Source organism: Kogia breviceps, chromosome 2 (assembly GCF_026419965.1).
Source record: "Kogia breviceps isolate mKogBre1 chromosome 2, mKogBre1 haplotype 1, whole genome shotgun sequence".
Taxonomy (NCBI): domain Eukaryota; kingdom Metazoa; phylum Chordata; class Mammalia; order Artiodactyla; family Physeteridae; genus Kogia; species Kogia breviceps.
The window spans coordinates 37,950,852-37,970,059 of NC_081311.1; the positions used below are offsets into that span (position 1 = coordinate 37,950,852).

The window sequence follows — 19,208 nt, forward strand, 5'->3', positions numbered from 1 at the left end:
TGCATACAAGGTTCTTGTCTGCTGAAAAATATTTCCAGCCTTGAACTGCAAGCATACCATCCTTCTTTTATGTCTGGGAATATGGTGAGAAAACTTCTCTGGCCATCAACAAAGGATAGGAAATTGTTTAAGAAGACCAGAGATTCCAGCTCTATCCCATGAACAGTTAGAGTTATTGGTTTAGGGAATTCCCTGGCGGTTCTGTGGTTAGGACTCTGCACTGTCACTACCAAGAGCCTGGGTTTGATCCCTGGTTGGGGAACTAAGATCTGGTAAGCCTCGCAGAGCAGCCAAAAAAAAAAAAAAAAAAAAAAAAACCAGAAAACGGAGTTATTGGTTTATTATAACAGTTAGTTGCACTTTGGAAAGGAGAAGACAGCATGCCGGGGGTCTGGGATACAGGGCAGATCTGTCTAATGCAGCAAGGGGTGATTAAGATCTAGGAGGTTCTCACTGCAGTGGTGTGGTACTTTGAGGGCAGCTTGAATGAGCACAGACACTGGAGCATGAAGGCTCAGTGGAAGAATTAGAGACCAGTGTGATGGTCCACATGACAAAAAGACTCAAAGGGTAGAGTCATCTACTTTATAATTTCCTTAAGGCTAGGTCTAGGTAACAACATTCCTTTGGAAAATACCTGCAAAGTTATCGTAATTTCATCTTTAACTTTTTATATCTTTGTCTTTCAAAATGCAAATAACCTCAACTTAAGATGCTTACCTGGTTATAATGCAGTAGGTTCTGAGTTGGGGTTCCCCAGTCAAAACCTTGGAATTTCCCAGACTTAACAGCCTAATGTAGAGAAATTAAAGACACAAGGAAATTAAAAAGTCACTTGGCTATGTAAATAATAAATGCCAACTTTTCCAAGTAGTTTACTTTTAATTTAAATATTATTAAATTTTTTTTTCTCATTCCAAAAATAGACTATTAATCCTCCACAACAATTTATTCAAGTTTAAATGCAGCTTTGCTTGAAATAATTTCAAGTCATAATCATCATTTATTTCTTGTTACCCAAAGCACCTGTTTTTTGTAGGATTTTCACTCACATGGATTGATAGATATTTTCATCTGGTAGTCACATGCCAGAAAAATTCCCTTTTAGAAGCATTTGACAGAATATTTTAAGACTGTGCTTTAAGTAAATTGTTAATGGTTTAGGCCCACAAAAAACGTTTTAGCAGCTTGAAATGGTACCTGACTCCAGTGGAGGGCGTCTTGAACTGAAGTTCCTGCTGGATTATGTGCTAGATACACATCTAAGCGACTCTAGAAAGCAAACACACAAGCACACACATGCGCACTTATATGTATGTTCAGTTTCTCACAAACATCTAAGACTTAACTTTTTCTGATCCAGATCAAGTTTTATGGGCAGCATTACTGACAGGATATGAGCAAAAAAGTTGTACATCACTTTATGGCTTGCAAACTGTGCTTATATGGGCTAATTTCGAGGGTATATAACTAAACTAAACAATTTTGAGGGAGAATAGTTGTCAGTATATAACACTATTAGTAGCAAAACATGATATACTATGAGCATTGTTTTGTACTATGTTCTATATACTTTACATATGTTAGCTCATTTAATCTTCACAACAACTTATTTCATGGACAAGGAAATCAAGATGGAGTTCAAGTGCACTGCAAAGATAGGATTTGAATTTAGCCTTTTACCCTGAATCCATATTCTTAACTACTTTCTGATACTGCGTTTTGTCATATGTTCTTTTAAACATCCACTTGGTGCGAAGCAAATGAAATAGAAGGTAAAGAGTGTGGACAAGATCTTACATAAATGCTCTGAAATAAGTTTTGGAAAGTTTATGGAGATGACTATCAGCATTAAAAATATTTAAAGTAATATTTATTCAATATCTAGACATATTTTTCCTACAGAGGAACCTGACAACTTGGTTCAATGCCTCCCCTCACAGAACTTCAATGTCACACCAATTATTCAGGTGATTAAAAGTGAGTAGGGAGTTTTTTGTTTTTCCTACAAGCTGTTTACTTCAGGGCACAATGAGGTGATGGAAGAAACGTGGAGGCAACAAAACTGGGAGCAATGACTTGTGATTTCTCTTGGGCTTATCTGCATATCATGGACAGAATTCTGAAGTGACTCCTGGTTCTAATAAAGTACCATTCCTAAGTGATGATGAGACAAGTAATCGCGAGGGTTGCTCAAAATATTCAGAATAGAAATTTCCATGCATACAAACCATGTTCAAATTTTTATTGTCAAATCCAGTTATGGCAAACAAGGCATTCCTACAAAGGACATCCAATATCTCACGGGAGCACACTTCAGCACCAAGTAATTTTTCAAAAAAATTGTGTGGGTAGAATATTTTGTTACCAAATAGAATCTGAAAAATAAAAGCATCATTAAAGATTTGCAAATAACAAGCTGCAGAAAAGACATTAATTTGTCTTGTTTACTGGTACAAATGGGAATAGACATTATATTTTCATACTTCTATGTGTTGTCTTAAGAGGTTTAAATACTCTCTCTCATTGAATCCCCACAATAAAGATATGGAATGGACAGGGCAGGTATGAGTATTGAGTATTAGTTGCTGCATTGAGAACTGCATTGGCTGCTGAGAAGTATAAGACACAGAGTTACAGTCTAGTTGGGGTCATAGGAGTTAGAGAAAAAACTCATAAAACAACATGGTAGAATATCATAATTAAGTGCCAAGATGTGTGATTTCAGCAATAAATAATAAAAAAAATCAGGAGGGGAAATGATGACTTCCAAGCCATATTTTCAGCAAAACCTTTAAGAAGACAAAGAGGCTTGGTGGTTTAAAAATGGAAAGGACACACCCTAATTGTTCTTAAAATAAGTAGACACTTTGTTATCCCCCTTTTTTTTTTTTTTTTTTTTGTGGTACGCGGGCCTCTCACTGTTGTGGCCTCTCCCGTTGTGGAGCACAGGCTCCGGACACGCAGGCTCAGTGGCCATGGCTCACGGGCCCAGCAGCTCCACGGCATGTGGGATCCTCCCGGACCGGGGCACGAACCCGTGTCCCCTGCCTCGGCAGGAGGATTCTCAACCACTGCGCCACCAGGGAAGCCCATCCCCATTTTATTTAATTTATTTTTTATTGAAGTATAGTTGACTTACAATATTATGTTAGTTTCAGGTGTACAACATAGAGACTCCGTATTTTCAAAATTATAGCCCATACAAAGTTATCATAAAGTATTAACTCTATTCCTTGTGCTATACAATATATCCATGTGACTTACTTATTTTATAACTGGTAGTTTGTACCCTGTTATCCCCATTTTATACGTGAGAACATAAGGCTAATGAATAGTCAGGATCTTGGTCTAGTGAGAACTGGATTACAGCTAGAATCTTGATCTAAGCCTCAAGCCTCTGACCTAAGGTCTAATGCTTTTTTAAAAACCTCTCTCTACATTGCCTGTTAGAAAATCTGAATATGAGTAAGAAACAAACAAGTTCTGAATCAGTGCAACGTGTAAACATTGTACTCAGGGTCATCACACAATTTTACATTTTGAGTAAAAGCTTTACAAATGTAGTTGGTCTGTAGATAAAATCTCTTAGATTTTAGGCATGCATGTTAATTGATGAAAAAAAAAAAAAAAGAATAGCACTCAACCACAGAAGAAAATGGCATCATTAAGTTTTGTAGCCTGAGGTAAACTGTTCTCCTAAAGGAGACTGTGTATGTGTGTGTATGTTTTGGTTTCGGTGAGTGGGAAAAGTCAGTGATTAAACACTGTAAAAAGGAAAGATTATTAATTCGCTACCACGTATGCCTCCATAATATTTACAGTTTATTGAAATCTATGCTACTGCACTATGAAATCCCCATTTAAAGAGGAAGGAGCTCTTAGGAAAAGGCTTGGAAAGCCAAGGGTATATGGTAAGGGGTCTCCAAGTCCTTGCCTCACTTCACCATTGCTATCTTCCCCCTCTCTCTCCTTTTCCCTTCCCTTCCTTTTCTTTCCTATCCTTCTTCTTCCCACTTTTCTTGGACCAGGTGGTTTAGGCTTTTCATTTGACTCTTTTGATTTTATTTCCCTTTCCCTGGTCTTGGGGGGGAATCACAGCCTTGAAGACCTGTGTGGGTGCTTGGTAAAGAAGCATCCATGGAAGGAGCAAAAACTCTCCCAGGCATTGCTAATCCACACAAAGTAATCGAGAATAAGAAATCGGTGGGGATCTCATAAACTATAATGGGGATTCAACCATGGTCAGTGCTATTCAAGAAATAATATAAACATGTTAATTTCTATCCTTGAATATAAACATGATTGTCCACCAGGTGTTTGTTCTCTTTCCATCACTTTGAAATCCACAAACAATTTAATATCTTAGACCCAGTTAAAGGGAATCACATACCTTGAAGAGGAAGGGAGGAATGAGTGAAAGTTTGGTCAACAGGCTTTTGGTATACTTCACCGTGGCAACTGGGGCTAATGCATAGAAGGCTTTGATTTTTTGAGCCAGCGTGAGATTTGTAGAAAAGGCGATAAAACCTGAAAAAGAACAACAAAAGGTGAAAGGTGTGTGTGTGCTTTACAATGTGACATTACTTTGGATTTACTAAGGGTGCCATCTGGGACAACCTGAAATCGACAGAATGATCAGATTTTAGTATATTTGTTTTATTTTCATAGATTCTCTCGGGGAACATGAGGGTAGAACTTTTTGAAAGTTATAATAAACTCTTTTATCTGATTTTAGAAAATAGGCCAACTTTAGAATAATCATGTGGTAACAAAAATGTTATAATTTATATTACAACAGGTTTGGTTCAGTTTAAAATTATCTAATCTCATAACAATGAGATAATTAACATTTAATATGAGTAGGGTATGTAAGTGGAAAGGTTAAAGCACAAATTTGAAATGTGTCCAAGCAGAGTTTGAAACCTGGTTCTGTGATTTATTAGCTTTGTGACATTGGAAAGGTCACCTAAACTCTAAGAGCCTTAGTTTCCTCATCTAAAAATGCATGTAATAACGAATGCTTCCTTGGGTTGTTTAGGAAGTACTTGAGGTGAATCATGTAAAGTATTTACCAGGAACTAGTCACATAGTAAATGCTTCACAAATGAGAAGCCGAGATAATTCCAACATCTATATACAATAAGCACTCTGTTTATTGAGGGATTCTTTATCTGGATGCCTAACTCTGCAGATATCAGCCAACAGATCACCCACAGTAAGCAAGAATCAAATGCAAGGAGCCTGAGTGGGTGTCCGTGGGTCCATATAGGGTCAGGACACGTGACTTCTCAGAATAAACTTAATCCCACTTTAGACACAATTCTATCAAGGATACTTATCTAACTTTCAAGTACACGGCAAATTGATTGGAAGATGTAAATTAGAAGGCAGAAAAAATTTTCCGAAATTTATGAGTATGGTGACATAATGACAAACTATCCAATGGTGAAAAAGAAGAATGAAAAGAAGTTCAAATGAAAGAAGTGCAAAATTTAAATACTCAAGAGACTGGTAGGTTGGAGTTATTTTGTGTCAGGACAAGCAGTTCTATTGATATCAATAATCCTAAGGAAATTGTTGCATTTCAGCTAAATGCAATCATTTTATAGCCCTATATCATTGAAAAAAAGTTAAGCTATGTTCAACATGTTCTTTGTAAAAAAGCATGGGCATTGGTCATAAGTTGAGGTAGATTTCCATCCAAAAGGGTTAAATTTTGGATAGTTTTGGAAACAAAAGGAGTAAATTCTAGGAATCTAGAACATTTTTCACTTTTTAAACAAAGAATTTGAATCCATGGTTAACCATGTGTTTTGTTGCTGTTCTTCATTGCCCTGATTTCTCTTCGAGTCCAAGGCATTTATTCAGCTGAAGCTGCAGGGAGACTTTTGATTTTGTATTTGCTCAAGAGAACCCAAGGTCCCTTCCTGGGTCATCCTGCATTGAATGACTGGTCAACAAGTGGGTAGAGGACCAGTCAGCTAGTCCCACTGATGAAGACTCTGAAGAGCCATCTCATAAGAGCTGGCTGAGGACTTTTGGGGACTGTATCACTGCCCAACTTCTCCCTTTGCCTAGTCCTGCTTTTTGGTCCTTTCCTCTAAAAGTGCTTTTATTAAAAAAGAAAAAAAAAAGCACAAATCCTCATCTCCTTCGGCCCATAACATATTACACAATGACAGAAACATTGGGAAGCTCTTCCTTACTGACCCTTTTTTCTGTCTCAAATTCTACCAGTGGGATCCATGCTTTAGGATGAACAAGCAGTGGGGAGAGAACTTCCACAGGCTTCTACCAACTATTTCATACACTTTGCTGAATATGTCCATATATGGACATTCAGATTGCTTAGAATTGTAGTAAGAAGTAATGTCATTAGCTGACAGTGAGGATCAGCATAAAAAATACACCATTATTTCTCCCATATAATACCCTTTTCCCCCTTCTGCTTCCATCCTTTCTCTTCCCTTTACAGTTTCACTCATGATCTCTTAAATTTCCTTGATTATGCTTTTGTCCCAACCATTCCACCAAAGTTGCCGTTAGCAAGGTTCCCTTATAGCTTCTAGGTTGCCAGAACCAATGGTCAGTTCTCAGACTTCATTTCACATGATTGATCAAAGCTTCTTCCACAGTTGACTGCAGTATTTTCCTAATAACACTTTCTCTACTTGTCTTCCAGAACACTAGACATTCCTGGCTTCCCTTACACCACAGTCACCATTATTTTACAGTTTATTCACTTGATTCCAAATCAATTGTGGCCCAGGTCTTAGTGCTTGGACTCCTCCTCTTTTCTGTCTGAGCTCAATTCTTTGGTTATTGCATCCTGTCTCATGTACTGATGATTCACATTTTGTATTTTCAGCACAATCTTCCCTCCTAAACTCCAGATTTGTATCAACAGTTGACTGTTTGACGTTCCACTTGGATCTCCAATAGCACTTAACACGTGGGTCCAGAATTGAGCCCCTGCTCTCCACACCGCCTCAGCTGATCTTACTGTCTCCCCCATCTTTGCTAATGGCATCTCCATCATCCCAGTGCTCTGGCCATAAATCATGGTGTCATCCATGACTCCTCTTTCTCTTACACTCCATATCTATTACATAAGCAAATTCTGCTGGTTCCCCCTCGATATATATATATATATATGTATATAAAATACGTCTAGAACCTAACCAGGTATCTTTACCAGCCCCTCTTCTAGGTCACTATCATCTCTCCCCTGGGTTACAGTAAGAGTTCAGTGACTGCTTTCTCTGCTCCAGCCCTGTTTTCCTTCAACAACTGGAAGGATCCTGTTAACATGTCAGATCATGTAACTCCTCTACTCAAACTTTTCTATGGTTTCTTTTTCACTCAGAGAGAAAGCAAAAATCCCTACAACAGCCTCAAAAGCCCTGAATAGTCGGCCCTCCTCACCAGTCTCACCCAACTCACCTCTGTCTCTCTCAATCTGATTCATCCACACAATAAACAGCCCCATTGCTGTTCCTTGAATGTGCTGCGTGTGTTGTTACGTCAAATCTTTTGTGCTATCTGTTCCCTCTTCCTGGAATATCAGTCTCCCAAATATGAGCTTGGCTCACTGACTTCCTTCATGTTTACTTAGAAAGTATTTGGTGGTGTTCCTGATATAAAATTGCTGTGTACCCCTCTGATGCTCCCTAATCTGACCCCCTGATTTATTTTTCTCTTCATAGTATTATCATTATCTAGCATAGTATGTCTTTTACTTTTTAATTTTTATTATTTTCTCTACCTTCTCCTGCCAGAGTATAAGTAGTAGGAAGGCAGAGATTTTAAACTATTTAATTTTTGCTGTAGTCTTAGGATACATTACAGGTGCTCCATAAATATGGTTGAATGAATGGAATAAACTGAGACCAGAGCCTGTGTGGTACAAAGTTTCAGAGCAATGGCTTGGGTGTCAGATTTCCTGACCTGGTATCTGAGCTACCCTATTTGTAATAACTGTGTTACCTTACATGAACTATTTATTTACCTGCTCTTTAGTTTCACTATATATATAGTAGGAATAATAATGGTCTTATATAATTGGGTTGCTGTAGACATTATATAATGAATGGAAAGCAATTAGCATGATGACCAGCATGTCTGCATAACCACTGGAAAGGGGTCTATATGAACTAAACTACCTGCTAACTGCTGTTACCTACCAATGGTGGTGCCCTGGGAATGGCCAACATAGTGTAGTTTCTCCTGTCCAGTTTTATTTAAAATGAAGTTGATCGTGGCTGGAAGGTCATATTTAGCCATTTCATCAAAGCTGCAAGAAAAAAAGACAAAATAAAATTGAATGTATTTCCTTGCTATACTTTCTATAAGTCAAACCTATTTAAGGTAAGGTTTCCTTTGAAAAATAGAAAACTAGATTCTCTAAGCATTGCTGCTTATAGACTATTAGTGAGTGTCAGGGACTCTTTGGGGTGGCTTCTCATAAACAACTGATATCATTTCTGAAACACAGCATTACAGCTGCAATTTAATCCAAACACAACAGTAGCTGTAGCTGGGGAATACTTCTACCCTTGAACCTGAATGTCAGATTTAATAATCATTTGTATGTTGTGTTCCACTGCCATGTAATATGAACAGATGCTCTATTTTATTGTTTACAAATCAGCCAGAATAACCCTTTGAAAACGAGAACAGGCTATGCCACTCCCCTGTTGAAAACTTTCCAGAAGCTTCTCATTACACTTAGAATGAGCTCCAAGGCCTTCACGAAGACCTACGCAGCCTGGCCTGATCTGGCCCTTGTCAGCATCTCTAGTCTCCTCTCCTCTCACTCGCTCTCTTCCTCGCTACACTCGGGACATACGAGTTTCCTTCACTTCCTGGAACTTCTAAGAGCACCTTTGCACCTCATCATCATCAGGCAAATTCTCTTCTCCACTTGCATTAGTAATTTCTAGGAATAAGGCACAAGACGGCCAGTGAGAGGAAATCTTTGATAATCTCCCCATGGTGTCAGAATTTCATTGTCTCCCCCACCCCCACTTGAATACTGATGATGACAGGTGCTGTTCATGAACCCCAACTGGGTTTAACCTTCTAGTAATCCGTGCGGATGTTCCTTCAGAATCTGCTGCGGGCAGCAAATTTCCTTGCTTCAGTCATTTCGCTCATTCCTTGTGGAAAAGCATATTCAGGGAATCTCGTAACAGTGGTTACTGTGATCACAGACTGTTTGGAGGAAAGGTTACCCTTGGAATGAGGTGTAAGGAAGAATCCAAAAATGGATTAGAATGAAGATGACTTCCTTCTCCTATTTGGAGTGTAATTTGTTAAAATGAGGCTGCACTGGAAGCAGTGAATACCCATGCCTTTTAACTCAAAATTTATTTTCAATCGTCCCTTTTCTTTACCTGAAAGCCCAGAATTCAGCTGAGTCTGGTGAATAGTATAAATTTGTCCTGGCCCAGGTATTTCCTCTGCTGTTTCCCAGCCACACATCATATCCAGCATCCGCCAGGAGGAAGCCCAGGCTGTTGTTGGGTAGGTTGGAAATCCAGTTTGTGGCCGATGCTAGGAAACCATGTTGCAGAAGCACAACAGGTCTCTGACCTAAAGAAGAACATTGTTAAAACCTTTATAAACTCACTCCTTATTCTCAGATAAACATGAAGATAGAAACAGGTTTTTATGTGACTAGAATTTAAAAAGTTTGCTTGGTGAGGTGAATATTTCTGAATATGTTATCTTAATTGTGGTGACAGTTTCTCAGATGAAAAAACATGTCAAATTGTACACTTTAAATATGTGCAGTTGATTGTATGCAATTAAACCTCCAAAAGCTATTGAAAAAATTATATTCTAAGGAAATTCAGCATTATGTTAATTAAGTGGGTCTTCTATTCAGGGGCTCTGAGTTTCCACCCAGCACGACAAACTAAAATCATGGGCCAGTGTGCGTCACATCAGAGAAACCGATGTAAATCTGGTATCACTCAGACCCTCAGCTTAATCTCAGAGACCAAGGTGGTTCAGGGTTTTTTTGAGTAACTTAATCTAGTGTTTTACGATTAGAATATTTTTGACTGGAATGTATTTGATTCAGGATTGGAGACACTCATTTTTTTTCCCACACACCAATCCTACCTAAATGATTAGCATCATTCTTCCCATGAGGAATCCGAAAGATCTGAAGGATGTAACCATCTGCAGTTATAACTTTATGCATTTCACTTCGGTAACCCCAGTAGGAAATCATCTGACTCTAAACGCAGAAAAGACAAAACATTTAGCTTCATGAGTATACTTGGCCACTTTGGATTCTTAAAATAGAACTTCTTATTGGTTGGGGTAACACATACTATGTAAAGAAATCTTTCAGACTTTATAATAAATCATAAAGAATTAATGAGAGCAATAGTGTCAATATCTTTGGAAGTGTTGTTTTTAAAATATTAGTGATATGAGTAACTTACAATATTCATATTGGCTTCAGGGTTCGTCGCTATTTTTCCAAGGAAACAAAATGAATTTCCAGACATGTGGATGAAACACATTGTTACAAGTAGCCACCACATTTTCAACCTATTAGGGGAAAAAAGTTATCACATGATGTTTGTGTTTAAGGAGAGCCTGGGAACAAGGGCTCGCTGCAGAGGGAGCAAGGCCGGCAGATGGCAGGAGAACCCGGGTCTGAGAATCCAGTGCTTGGTATATGAGATCCAACAGGGTCTTGTCTTCAGAGAGCTCACCACATCGTGAGAGGAGAGACAGATGTGTAAAGAATCCTGCAGTGGAATGCATCATGTGCCCAGATGAAGATCAAAGCCCAGAAAAGGGCATGTCCAGTCCAGGATCCCTCATCAAGGCCTCATCAAGGAAGGCCTTTGACTTCTGTCTGGAACCTGCGGATTCCCATGTGATCAAACCCACGGGAAGGACACTCTCAGGCCTGCCTGTCACAGGGAGAGGGCTGGGGGGCTGGGGCATGGGATGGGCGGAGGGCAGGAGTCCGGCCCCACACTGTGCCCCATCGTAATGGACTCACCAGTGTAGTCCTGTCTGCTCACCTCCCAGGATTGTCTGTCCTTCCAACCCATTTCTCAAACCAGGTTTCTAGCCTTAGTTATGAGTGTCTGTAAAATCTCTACCTGAGTTTCAAAATGTTGTACCTTCATTTTAATAATAATCTAAACAAATTGACAGGAGAATAAAAAAAACTTTGCATGTAGTAAATGTTACAATCTAACATAAAGTCATGATATTGAGCTGCCTTGCTATTTGCTTCATAGATTTTCCATTTATTACCTTATTTGTCCTATTGTTCTCCTTGTTTCTCATCACTTTGTCAATTAGTAGGTTTTTACAATACTTCTGCTATTCTGGTAATTTATTCAGCTTTATACATGATTCTATTTTCCCAAAGGACCTTTTATTTATCAACCTACCCTTGTAGCCTTGATGTCAGAGCTACCATTTACCATCTGTTATGGTTTGAGTTGGTTTCCCCCTGACAACCCGAGAAATAGATATGTTCAGGTCCTCAGCTCAATACCTCTGAATGTCACTGCATTTGGAAATAGGGTTATTAAAGACGTAATTTGAGTTAAGATGAGGAAATACAGGAGTAGGGTGAACACTTAATCTAATATGAGTGGTCTCCTTTTAAGAAGATGGCCATGTGAAGACAGAGACACGCTGAGAGAATACCATGTGACAATAAAGGCAGAGATTGAAGCTATTCAGCTGCGAGCCAAGGGGCCAAAGAGTCTGCTGGACAACCACTGGAAACCAGGAAGCGGCAATGAAGGATTCCTCTACATGTTCCGGAGGGAACATGGCCTTTCAGACACCTTGATTTTAGATTTATAGACTCCTCAAATGTAAGACAATAATTTTCTGTTATTTTAAGCCACCCAGTTGTGGTACTCTGTTCTGGCAGTCCTAGGAAACTGATACACCATCTGTCAGAAAAGGGAGAGAAGATTAAGACCTGGAATGATCGTCTTTTTTGAAAAAGTGAATAAAACAGGGAAATCTGTCTGTTTTGTATGTAAGAACTTCCTTTAATTCCCGCAGAATGGCAGATTAAATGTTACTCAGACAATGACAATACAGAGAAATTTTTATATTATTGCCTTAAAGTATCTGGATTCAAAGATGACCTATTAAATAACTCTTGTTCACTCACTATACTACACATGATGCATACTACTTAATCAGTGACCATTGTTCTGTTTTGAACTTCTAGGTGTCCTGATTCCTCTCAATTCCTACTGCGAAGATGGAGATCAACTCTTCCCCTCTCCCTAATGGATACTTTTCCTAAGGGATGCCTGCACTAGCATAATCCTGCTCCCACCCCGACCTTGGAAATGCTCCACTGCGTTCCATTTGCAACCTTGTAATTTTTTCAAAGTTTCAGACTTTTATTTTCCCCTACCCTCTATTTGAAACCATCACATCCACGTGGCTGTAGTTTCCACAGCTGCAGTCTTCTGCTCTGAACTTGACATGTTTATTCGACAAGGAAAAGGTTAGCCTGAGGGATACATGAAGGAATGGCATGTTCTCTGCCTTCGAGAGACCTACAATGTAGTGATAGTTCAGCAGTATCAACTCTTTCTACTTGCTCTCTTACCTGTACTGTCCATGCACTTCTCATTCCCTTCTACTTCAGGTCTACTAAGGGCCTATGTGCTTGCTCTTAAAATCCCATAGATAAACTGAAGCTTTAGATATAGTCAAACAGAAGGATGACTAGGTACCAAGGTAGCTATACAGCATCCTGCTCAGTCCTTGGCTCCATAAACATTTGCTGCTCAATAAATGAAAATTAATTATACTATTAGTAGTACTCCTCAAACCTAATAAGTCTCTTTGTTAGCCTCATACTTTCTAACTAACAGCTAAAATTAAATTTAAATTTACTATTCCTACTATTCCTAAGAGCCGCCTATGTCCCTTTATTTTTTATCAAAAATTAAAATAAAAATTATTTCTCATTCACTATATGAACCTCAGCAAGGATTATTAGGATTATTTGTTCCTTAAGAAACAAATTTGTGTATGTTGTTTTGACCAAGACTGTAAAAAGCTCAATTCAAAGCTCTCAGGTTTTGACGGTAGAGGAAGACTAGGAGAGAAGGCAGAAAGGAAGGTAAGAGGTAGGGGTGAGAGGGGGAGAGTGAAGGAGAATGATATTTATATCGGATACTAGGATTGGTGACTGTGAGGGACCTAATCTGGTCAAGCCTGCCAAACTGGCCTTTTTTCATAACTATAAACACCATAAACATTCCTTGAATGTTATTTGAATTACTAAAATAAATGAAATTTTCCAAAATACCCCACATACATTGTTAAGAAATACTGAATATGTTAATAAATAGTGAATATGTTTTCAAACTCCTTGCCACTTCCCATAGAGATCGTGAATAGTGTACCATTCTACCCATATTGGTTTGAGAAACAGTCAGGTTTGATTTCAAGTTAGAAACTGCATAGTGAGGAGGTAGAACCCATTGGTAATACAGCCTGTTCCTGTTATACATTCAGAACGTTGCTTGTTCTTTTTTTTTTTTCAAACATCCTGAAACCAAGCCCCAAAGGAGAAAAAGAGAGAAGAAACTTCCTAGAAAAAAAAATTTTATATACATATAATCAATGGAAAATTATATTTTACCTAAGGTAGAAATAATGTTCACAAAACATATCAATATATTAATTTTGAAGTATATTAAGTAAATTTTATAACACCAGAGAGTCATACTCACTGTCACCACACTGAATGCTTTCTTGAAGGTAAATGAAGAACTTAATTCTCTTCTTCCTTCTCTCTTTCACTAAATACCCACATATATATAAGCTTACATGTGTGTGTTTTGGGTGACCTTTCCTAAAAATGTGAAGTCACTGCATTTCCAGTGAACTCGCATATTTGCCAAATGGCAAGTCAAATATTGCATAAGCAGTAAATTCACAAGAGGATATGGTTCATTTTTTCATTTATCCATATTCTTGTTTATAGAAGAGATGCTTAGCAGAAAGGTGAGGTATGACACATATGTCCTTACAAAATGCTAGACCTGTGTAATCTGCACTACCCGGTATAGAACTCAGTACTGTGGCCTGATAGTGCTCAGTAGATGAAGATTAAGTTGCTTCTCAGATTTAAAAGTAGTATCTGGAGATTGTAGTTAACTTATCTCTGACCTAATATATCTATGGCTGTCGGATCCTATACTCAAGTTTACTCGGTGTACACAAGGTACTTTGCAGAAATGAATATTTTAATATTTCTGCCTAGTTAGTACTTTCTGAGCAAATAAATCTTCAACTTGAATTAAAGGACAAGCCTTGGAAGTTAAAACGTGTTATACCTAGAATGATTTGCTCCCATTCAAAGAGTAATAAATCTTATTTCCCTGGAATCAGTTGCTTTCATTCTGTGGTAGGGACTTTCCCTTTTCTCTTCCTGAGAAAATTTGTTCACATTCAAAGATGGACGAAACTCTGGGTCATGGAGCCAACCATTTACATTCCAGTGGAGCAGTTTTCTTTCCCTCTCCCAGGAGGTGAGGTGGCAACTAAGCAACTGTCCTATTCCTATTTAAACTGCTGGATTCATAAGTCTAGGGTTCTTCTCCTATGGCACAAGAGAAATCCTTTGTGCCATGGGCCTAATCATAATACAGCTTCAGAAGGCGAACAGATTGAGGCATGAGGAACTGATGTGTTTCTTGCTACAATAGTCTTGCTGATCCAGAAACTTTATGTTTGCTTGTAGGATAAAATAAAATAAGGATATTAAAAACTTATCAGGATAGTGCCAATTAATATCTAGTCAGAAAGCAAGTACACTAACAATCACTTCCATAGTTCAGTTCAATAGATGTACAATTTTCAGATTTCCTGAAAATGCCAACTAGGGAAAACATTGTAGTATCTGGGAACGACCTCACTGTATCTCAATGAGATCACATGCAATTTTTCTAAAGAAGCTATTGCCATACAAAATAAACAAATGGATTACCAGTAATATGAAGAGTCTTTGTAGTCTGTGTAGATTTGGACAACAGTGTCTTCAGGAGCTAAAGGTTAGGATGCTCACAAATGCATGGAAATATCCGGGAGACTTTTACAAGTGTTCAAACAACTACTGAATAGCTAATGGGAGTTCCTGCCAGGGCTGCCATCCATGGGGATGCATAATGCGTGAAGTGAATTCCGGAGCTGTTGAAAGAGGGAATCAGAGGTAGGGAAGAGTAAAATAGAAGGTGACATAGAAAATACAAAAGGTTGAAAGAAAATTTTCCAAGCACCTGTGGGGCAGGGTCTAGAAAAGTAAACTGAAATGTTCTCAACAGCTTTAGTTAAAATAAAAGTAGTTAATGACAATGTGATAGAGGATAATATTGTCAGCTTATATAAGATTTTGGCATATCTGATATGTTTTGACATGAATTCTTTGTTGGCAGAGGTGAAGTTACACAATCCCATTGGGAAAAATGATACCTAACTGAATGTAAGAATAAAAATATAGTATAATGCAAATCGAGTGTTTACATTTCATGGGACACAGTTACAAGTTAGACAACACCTAATATTTGTGGCCCATCTTGGCTAAGTTTTCATCTTCCATAGACAGATGGTGGTGGGTAGTGGAGGGCAGAGTGAAAAGGAGGCAAGTGTTTCAGAAAGCAAGGAGATTTAAGGTTGGACCCCTTGATGGCAATCTTCTCTAGGCCCAATTTCTTCAAACTGAGAAAAGGAAACATATATAAACCAATGAGGAGATTCTGGATTTTTATACATGGCCTTGAAATCCTAGCTAGCCATGGGACCCCGAATCATTCTCATGGTTACATAAGGTAGAATGGCCAACCATCACCAAGTGGTTTAAACCATTAGCTTGGATCTTGATGTTTTTGGTTTTTAAAGCTAGACCCTTGATGTTTGGCCTGGTAGCTACACATGCTTGTCCGATCCATTATATTAACTTCACAAAAAGACAACACCACATTTGGGCTTGATTTAGCATTTTATGATTGAATTTTACTAGTTTTATAGCACAATTTCTATAGGCATAAGCTTTCCATTGTCCTAACATTTCATAATAAAGATATGATTGTGAGTTGGTGTATTTAATTGAATTATACTGTGATGATATTTTAACTTGGTATATTTAAGATGCATACTTTAAAAGATGTAGGGAATGATTTGAAATGAATAAAGTTATATACATTTGAAAGTTTTTGCCTACAGCAGTGTAAAAGTCACTTTAATTCATTTCCTATTTCATTATACAAAGGTTTTTAAGTTTTTTTTCTTTTTTTTTTTTGGCTGCATCACAGATCTTAGTTCCCCAACCAGGGATCAAACCTGTGTCCCTTGCAGTGGAAGAGTGGAGACCTAATCACTGGAGCACCAGGGAATTCCACAAGATTTTAAAGCTTTATTTACTCAGAGAAGAGAAGGAAGGGAGGAGAGCAAGGATAAGGAAATGAATAAATTCTACTTTGAAAAGAAAGAAGAAGTTTCCAATTAATTTTTTTCCTTCCAGAACTTTTGAGATATAATTCACATACAGCACTGTGTAAGTTTAAGGTGCACAGCATAATGATTTGACTTACATGCATCCTGAAGTGGTTACCACAATAAATTTAGTGAACACCTATCAACTCCTACAGATTCAAAACAAAAGAAATAGGAAAAAAAATTTGCCTTGTGATGAGAACTCTTAGGATTTAACTTCTGAATACTTTCATATATAACACAGAGCAGTGTTAGATATATTGATAATGTTTTGCATTACATTCCTAGTATTTATTTAGCTTATAACTGGATGTTTTTCCCTTTTGACTATTTTACATTGTTGGCTCTTACTCAAGCAGCGCCCCAGAAGCAGCCCAGACTTCTGATGGCAGCAGGGTGCCAGACTTCCCATGACTGCCTCGCTGTAAGCCCCAGCCCAAGCAACATGGGCATGCTCACTCCACTCCACAGTGCAGCACTAGATCTGGGGCAGTTCTGACTAGGGAAATGATGTGATTGTGGGCTGCATCTGAGCAGAACCACAGACACCTACACAGGCAGATCATCATCTGTAAGCGCACACACTCCACTTGCTTCAGCACTCTTCTCCTTTGGGGCAAAGGTCCCAGTACAGGGAGAGGATAAAACACACACTTAAAGGGGACAAAACCAGCTCAAGCCCAACCCTCAGCAACTTGAGAGTAGACCCTGTCCCCGATAGGGCAGTGACAGCCACTGAGCAGAAAGGAAGTCCTGCTTCATTCTCTACACAGCCTTTAGCTTCTCTATCACCAGCTACACATGGTACCAGGGTGATAACTGCCAGCACATCCTGAGGAAAGATATGACTGGTGTCCACATCAAATCTAGCTCTCCCACCAAAGGCATTGGGCATATGCAGTCTGCATATAGTTACTCCCACATAAGAACACTCCCTCAAGACCACAATAGCTAACTGTTTCCACGAAATTCATAGAGACAGAGAAAGTAAGGTAAATGAAAAGGCAGAGGAAATATTCACAATTGAAAGGGCAAAGAAAACCCCTGAAAAAATAATGAAACACCAATAAACAATTTACAAGATAAAGAATTATCTTGTGGTAACAAAAATGCTAACTGAATTAGGGAAGAGAATTGATCTAAACACAGATCATTTTAACAAGGAACTAGACAGTATTATAAAGACCCAATCAAAAATAGATAATTCAATATCTGAAATAAAAAACACTCTAGAAGCAATGACTAGCAGACTAAATGAAAGAGAAGAACACATAAGTGATCTGGAAGATAGAATAATGGAAATCACCCAATCAGAATAGCAGACAGAAAGACAAATGAAAAAAAAATGAAAGCAACATATGATATCTCTGGGATAACATTAAATATGCCAACTTTCACACTTATAGGGTTTCCTGAAGAAGAGAAAGAAAAGAGTATAGAAAGTATATTTGAAGACATTATGGTTGAAAACTTTTCCAATCTTAAAGAAGGAAACGGATATCTAGGTCCAGGAAGCACAGAGTCCCAAAAGATGAGCCTAACCAGACCCACACCAAGACATATCATAATTAAAATGGCAAAAGTTAAAGAGAGAATTCTAAAGGCACCAAGAGAAAAGCAAAGAGTCATATACAAGGGAACCCCTGTAAGGTTATCAGCTGATTTCTCTGTAGCCTCAACAAATTTAAGGGGATTGAAATTATATCCAGCATTTTTTCCTACCACAATGGTACAAAAACTAGAAATCAATTACAAAAAGAAAAATGGGAAAAGAAAAAATACATGGAGACTAAATATGTTACCAAAAATACCCACAATGGGACAATAAAGAAATCAAAGAGGGAATAAGAAAATACCCCAAGACAAATGAAAATGGAAACGCAACACTCCACAATTTATGTGCTGCAACAAGAAGTTCTAAGAGGGAATTTAATAGTGATGCAGGCCCTTCTTCATAAAACAAACAAACAAACAAACAAAAATCTCAGGGCTTCCCTGGTGGCGCAGTGGTTGAGAATCCACCTGCCGATGCAGGGGACACGGGTTCGTGCCCCGGTCCGGGAAGATCCCATATGCCGCGAAGCGGCTAAGCCCGTGAGCCATGGCAGCAGAGTCTGCGCGTCCGGAGCCTGTGCTCCGCAACGGAAGAGGCCACAACAGCGAGAGGCCCGTGTACCGCAAAAAAACAAAACAAAACACCTCAAATAAATAACATAACCTTACACTTAAAGGAACCAGAAAAAGAAGAACAATTAAATTTTATGTAGACAGTTTCCATCTGTAGTATATCTATAATAAATATTGCTCTATTCCTATTTGTTATTTTATAAATCAATAAAAATGTTACACAAACAAGTTTTAACTTCAAACATTCTTGCTTCAGTTGTTGGCAAATTCTATACGAAGCTGCACTGGAAGGGAACTTCTAGATCTAGACAGAATTCTAGTTTAGAAGAACACTAAAAACAGGTCCCCTTAATTCTCAGAAGCCCTATATTATGGTTAGTGCCTTCAGGATATCTTCACAATTCTACCAATTACTATATATTGAATATATAATGTAGGATAGATACTTTCACAATCAGTACTAAGTTGCATGACACAATGCAGCTTCTTTGAGGGTATTTGCATATTTCCTGTGAGGATCTATAAAAATTAAGACTATCATTTTGGAAAGGCTTTCAACA

At 38.3% G+C, this 19,208-nt stretch overlaps 2 protein-coding genes across 2 annotated transcripts in view; one reads left to right on the forward strand and one right to left on the reverse strand.

Moving 5' to 3' along the window:
* Positions 1-12,293, forward strand: part of ANKRD22 (ankyrin repeat domain 22) — an 80,986-nt gene extending 68,693 nt beyond the window's left edge. Inside the window, exon 6 of the mRNA XM_067025097.1 lies at positions 12,236-12,293. Within this exon, the coding sequence (XP_066881198.1) occupies positions 12,236-12,244 (9 nt within the window). The 3' untranslated portion in view covers positions 12,245-12,293. The remainder of the gene's footprint in view (positions 1-12,235) is intronic.
* The window catches only part of LOC131751626 (gastric triacylglycerol lipase), a 54,179-nt gene that overhangs the window by 2,339 nt on the left and 32,632 nt on the right, over positions 1-19,208 (reverse strand). The window contains exons 2-9 of the mRNA XM_067025098.1: positions 10,461-10,569; positions 10,132-10,249; positions 9,399-9,597; positions 8,187-8,296; positions 4,394-4,530; positions 2,232-2,378; positions 1,201-1,272; positions 721-792 (exon numbers count right to left, since the gene is read on the reverse strand). Coding sequence (XP_066881199.1) covers positions 721-792; positions 1,201-1,272; positions 2,232-2,378; positions 4,394-4,530; positions 8,187-8,296; positions 9,399-9,597; positions 10,132-10,249; positions 10,461-10,562 — 957 coding nt within the window. The 5' untranslated portion in view covers positions 10,563-10,569. The remainder of the gene's footprint in view (positions 1-720; positions 793-1,200; positions 1,273-2,231; positions 2,379-4,393; positions 4,531-8,186; positions 8,297-9,398; positions 9,598-10,131; positions 10,250-10,460; positions 10,570-19,208) is intronic.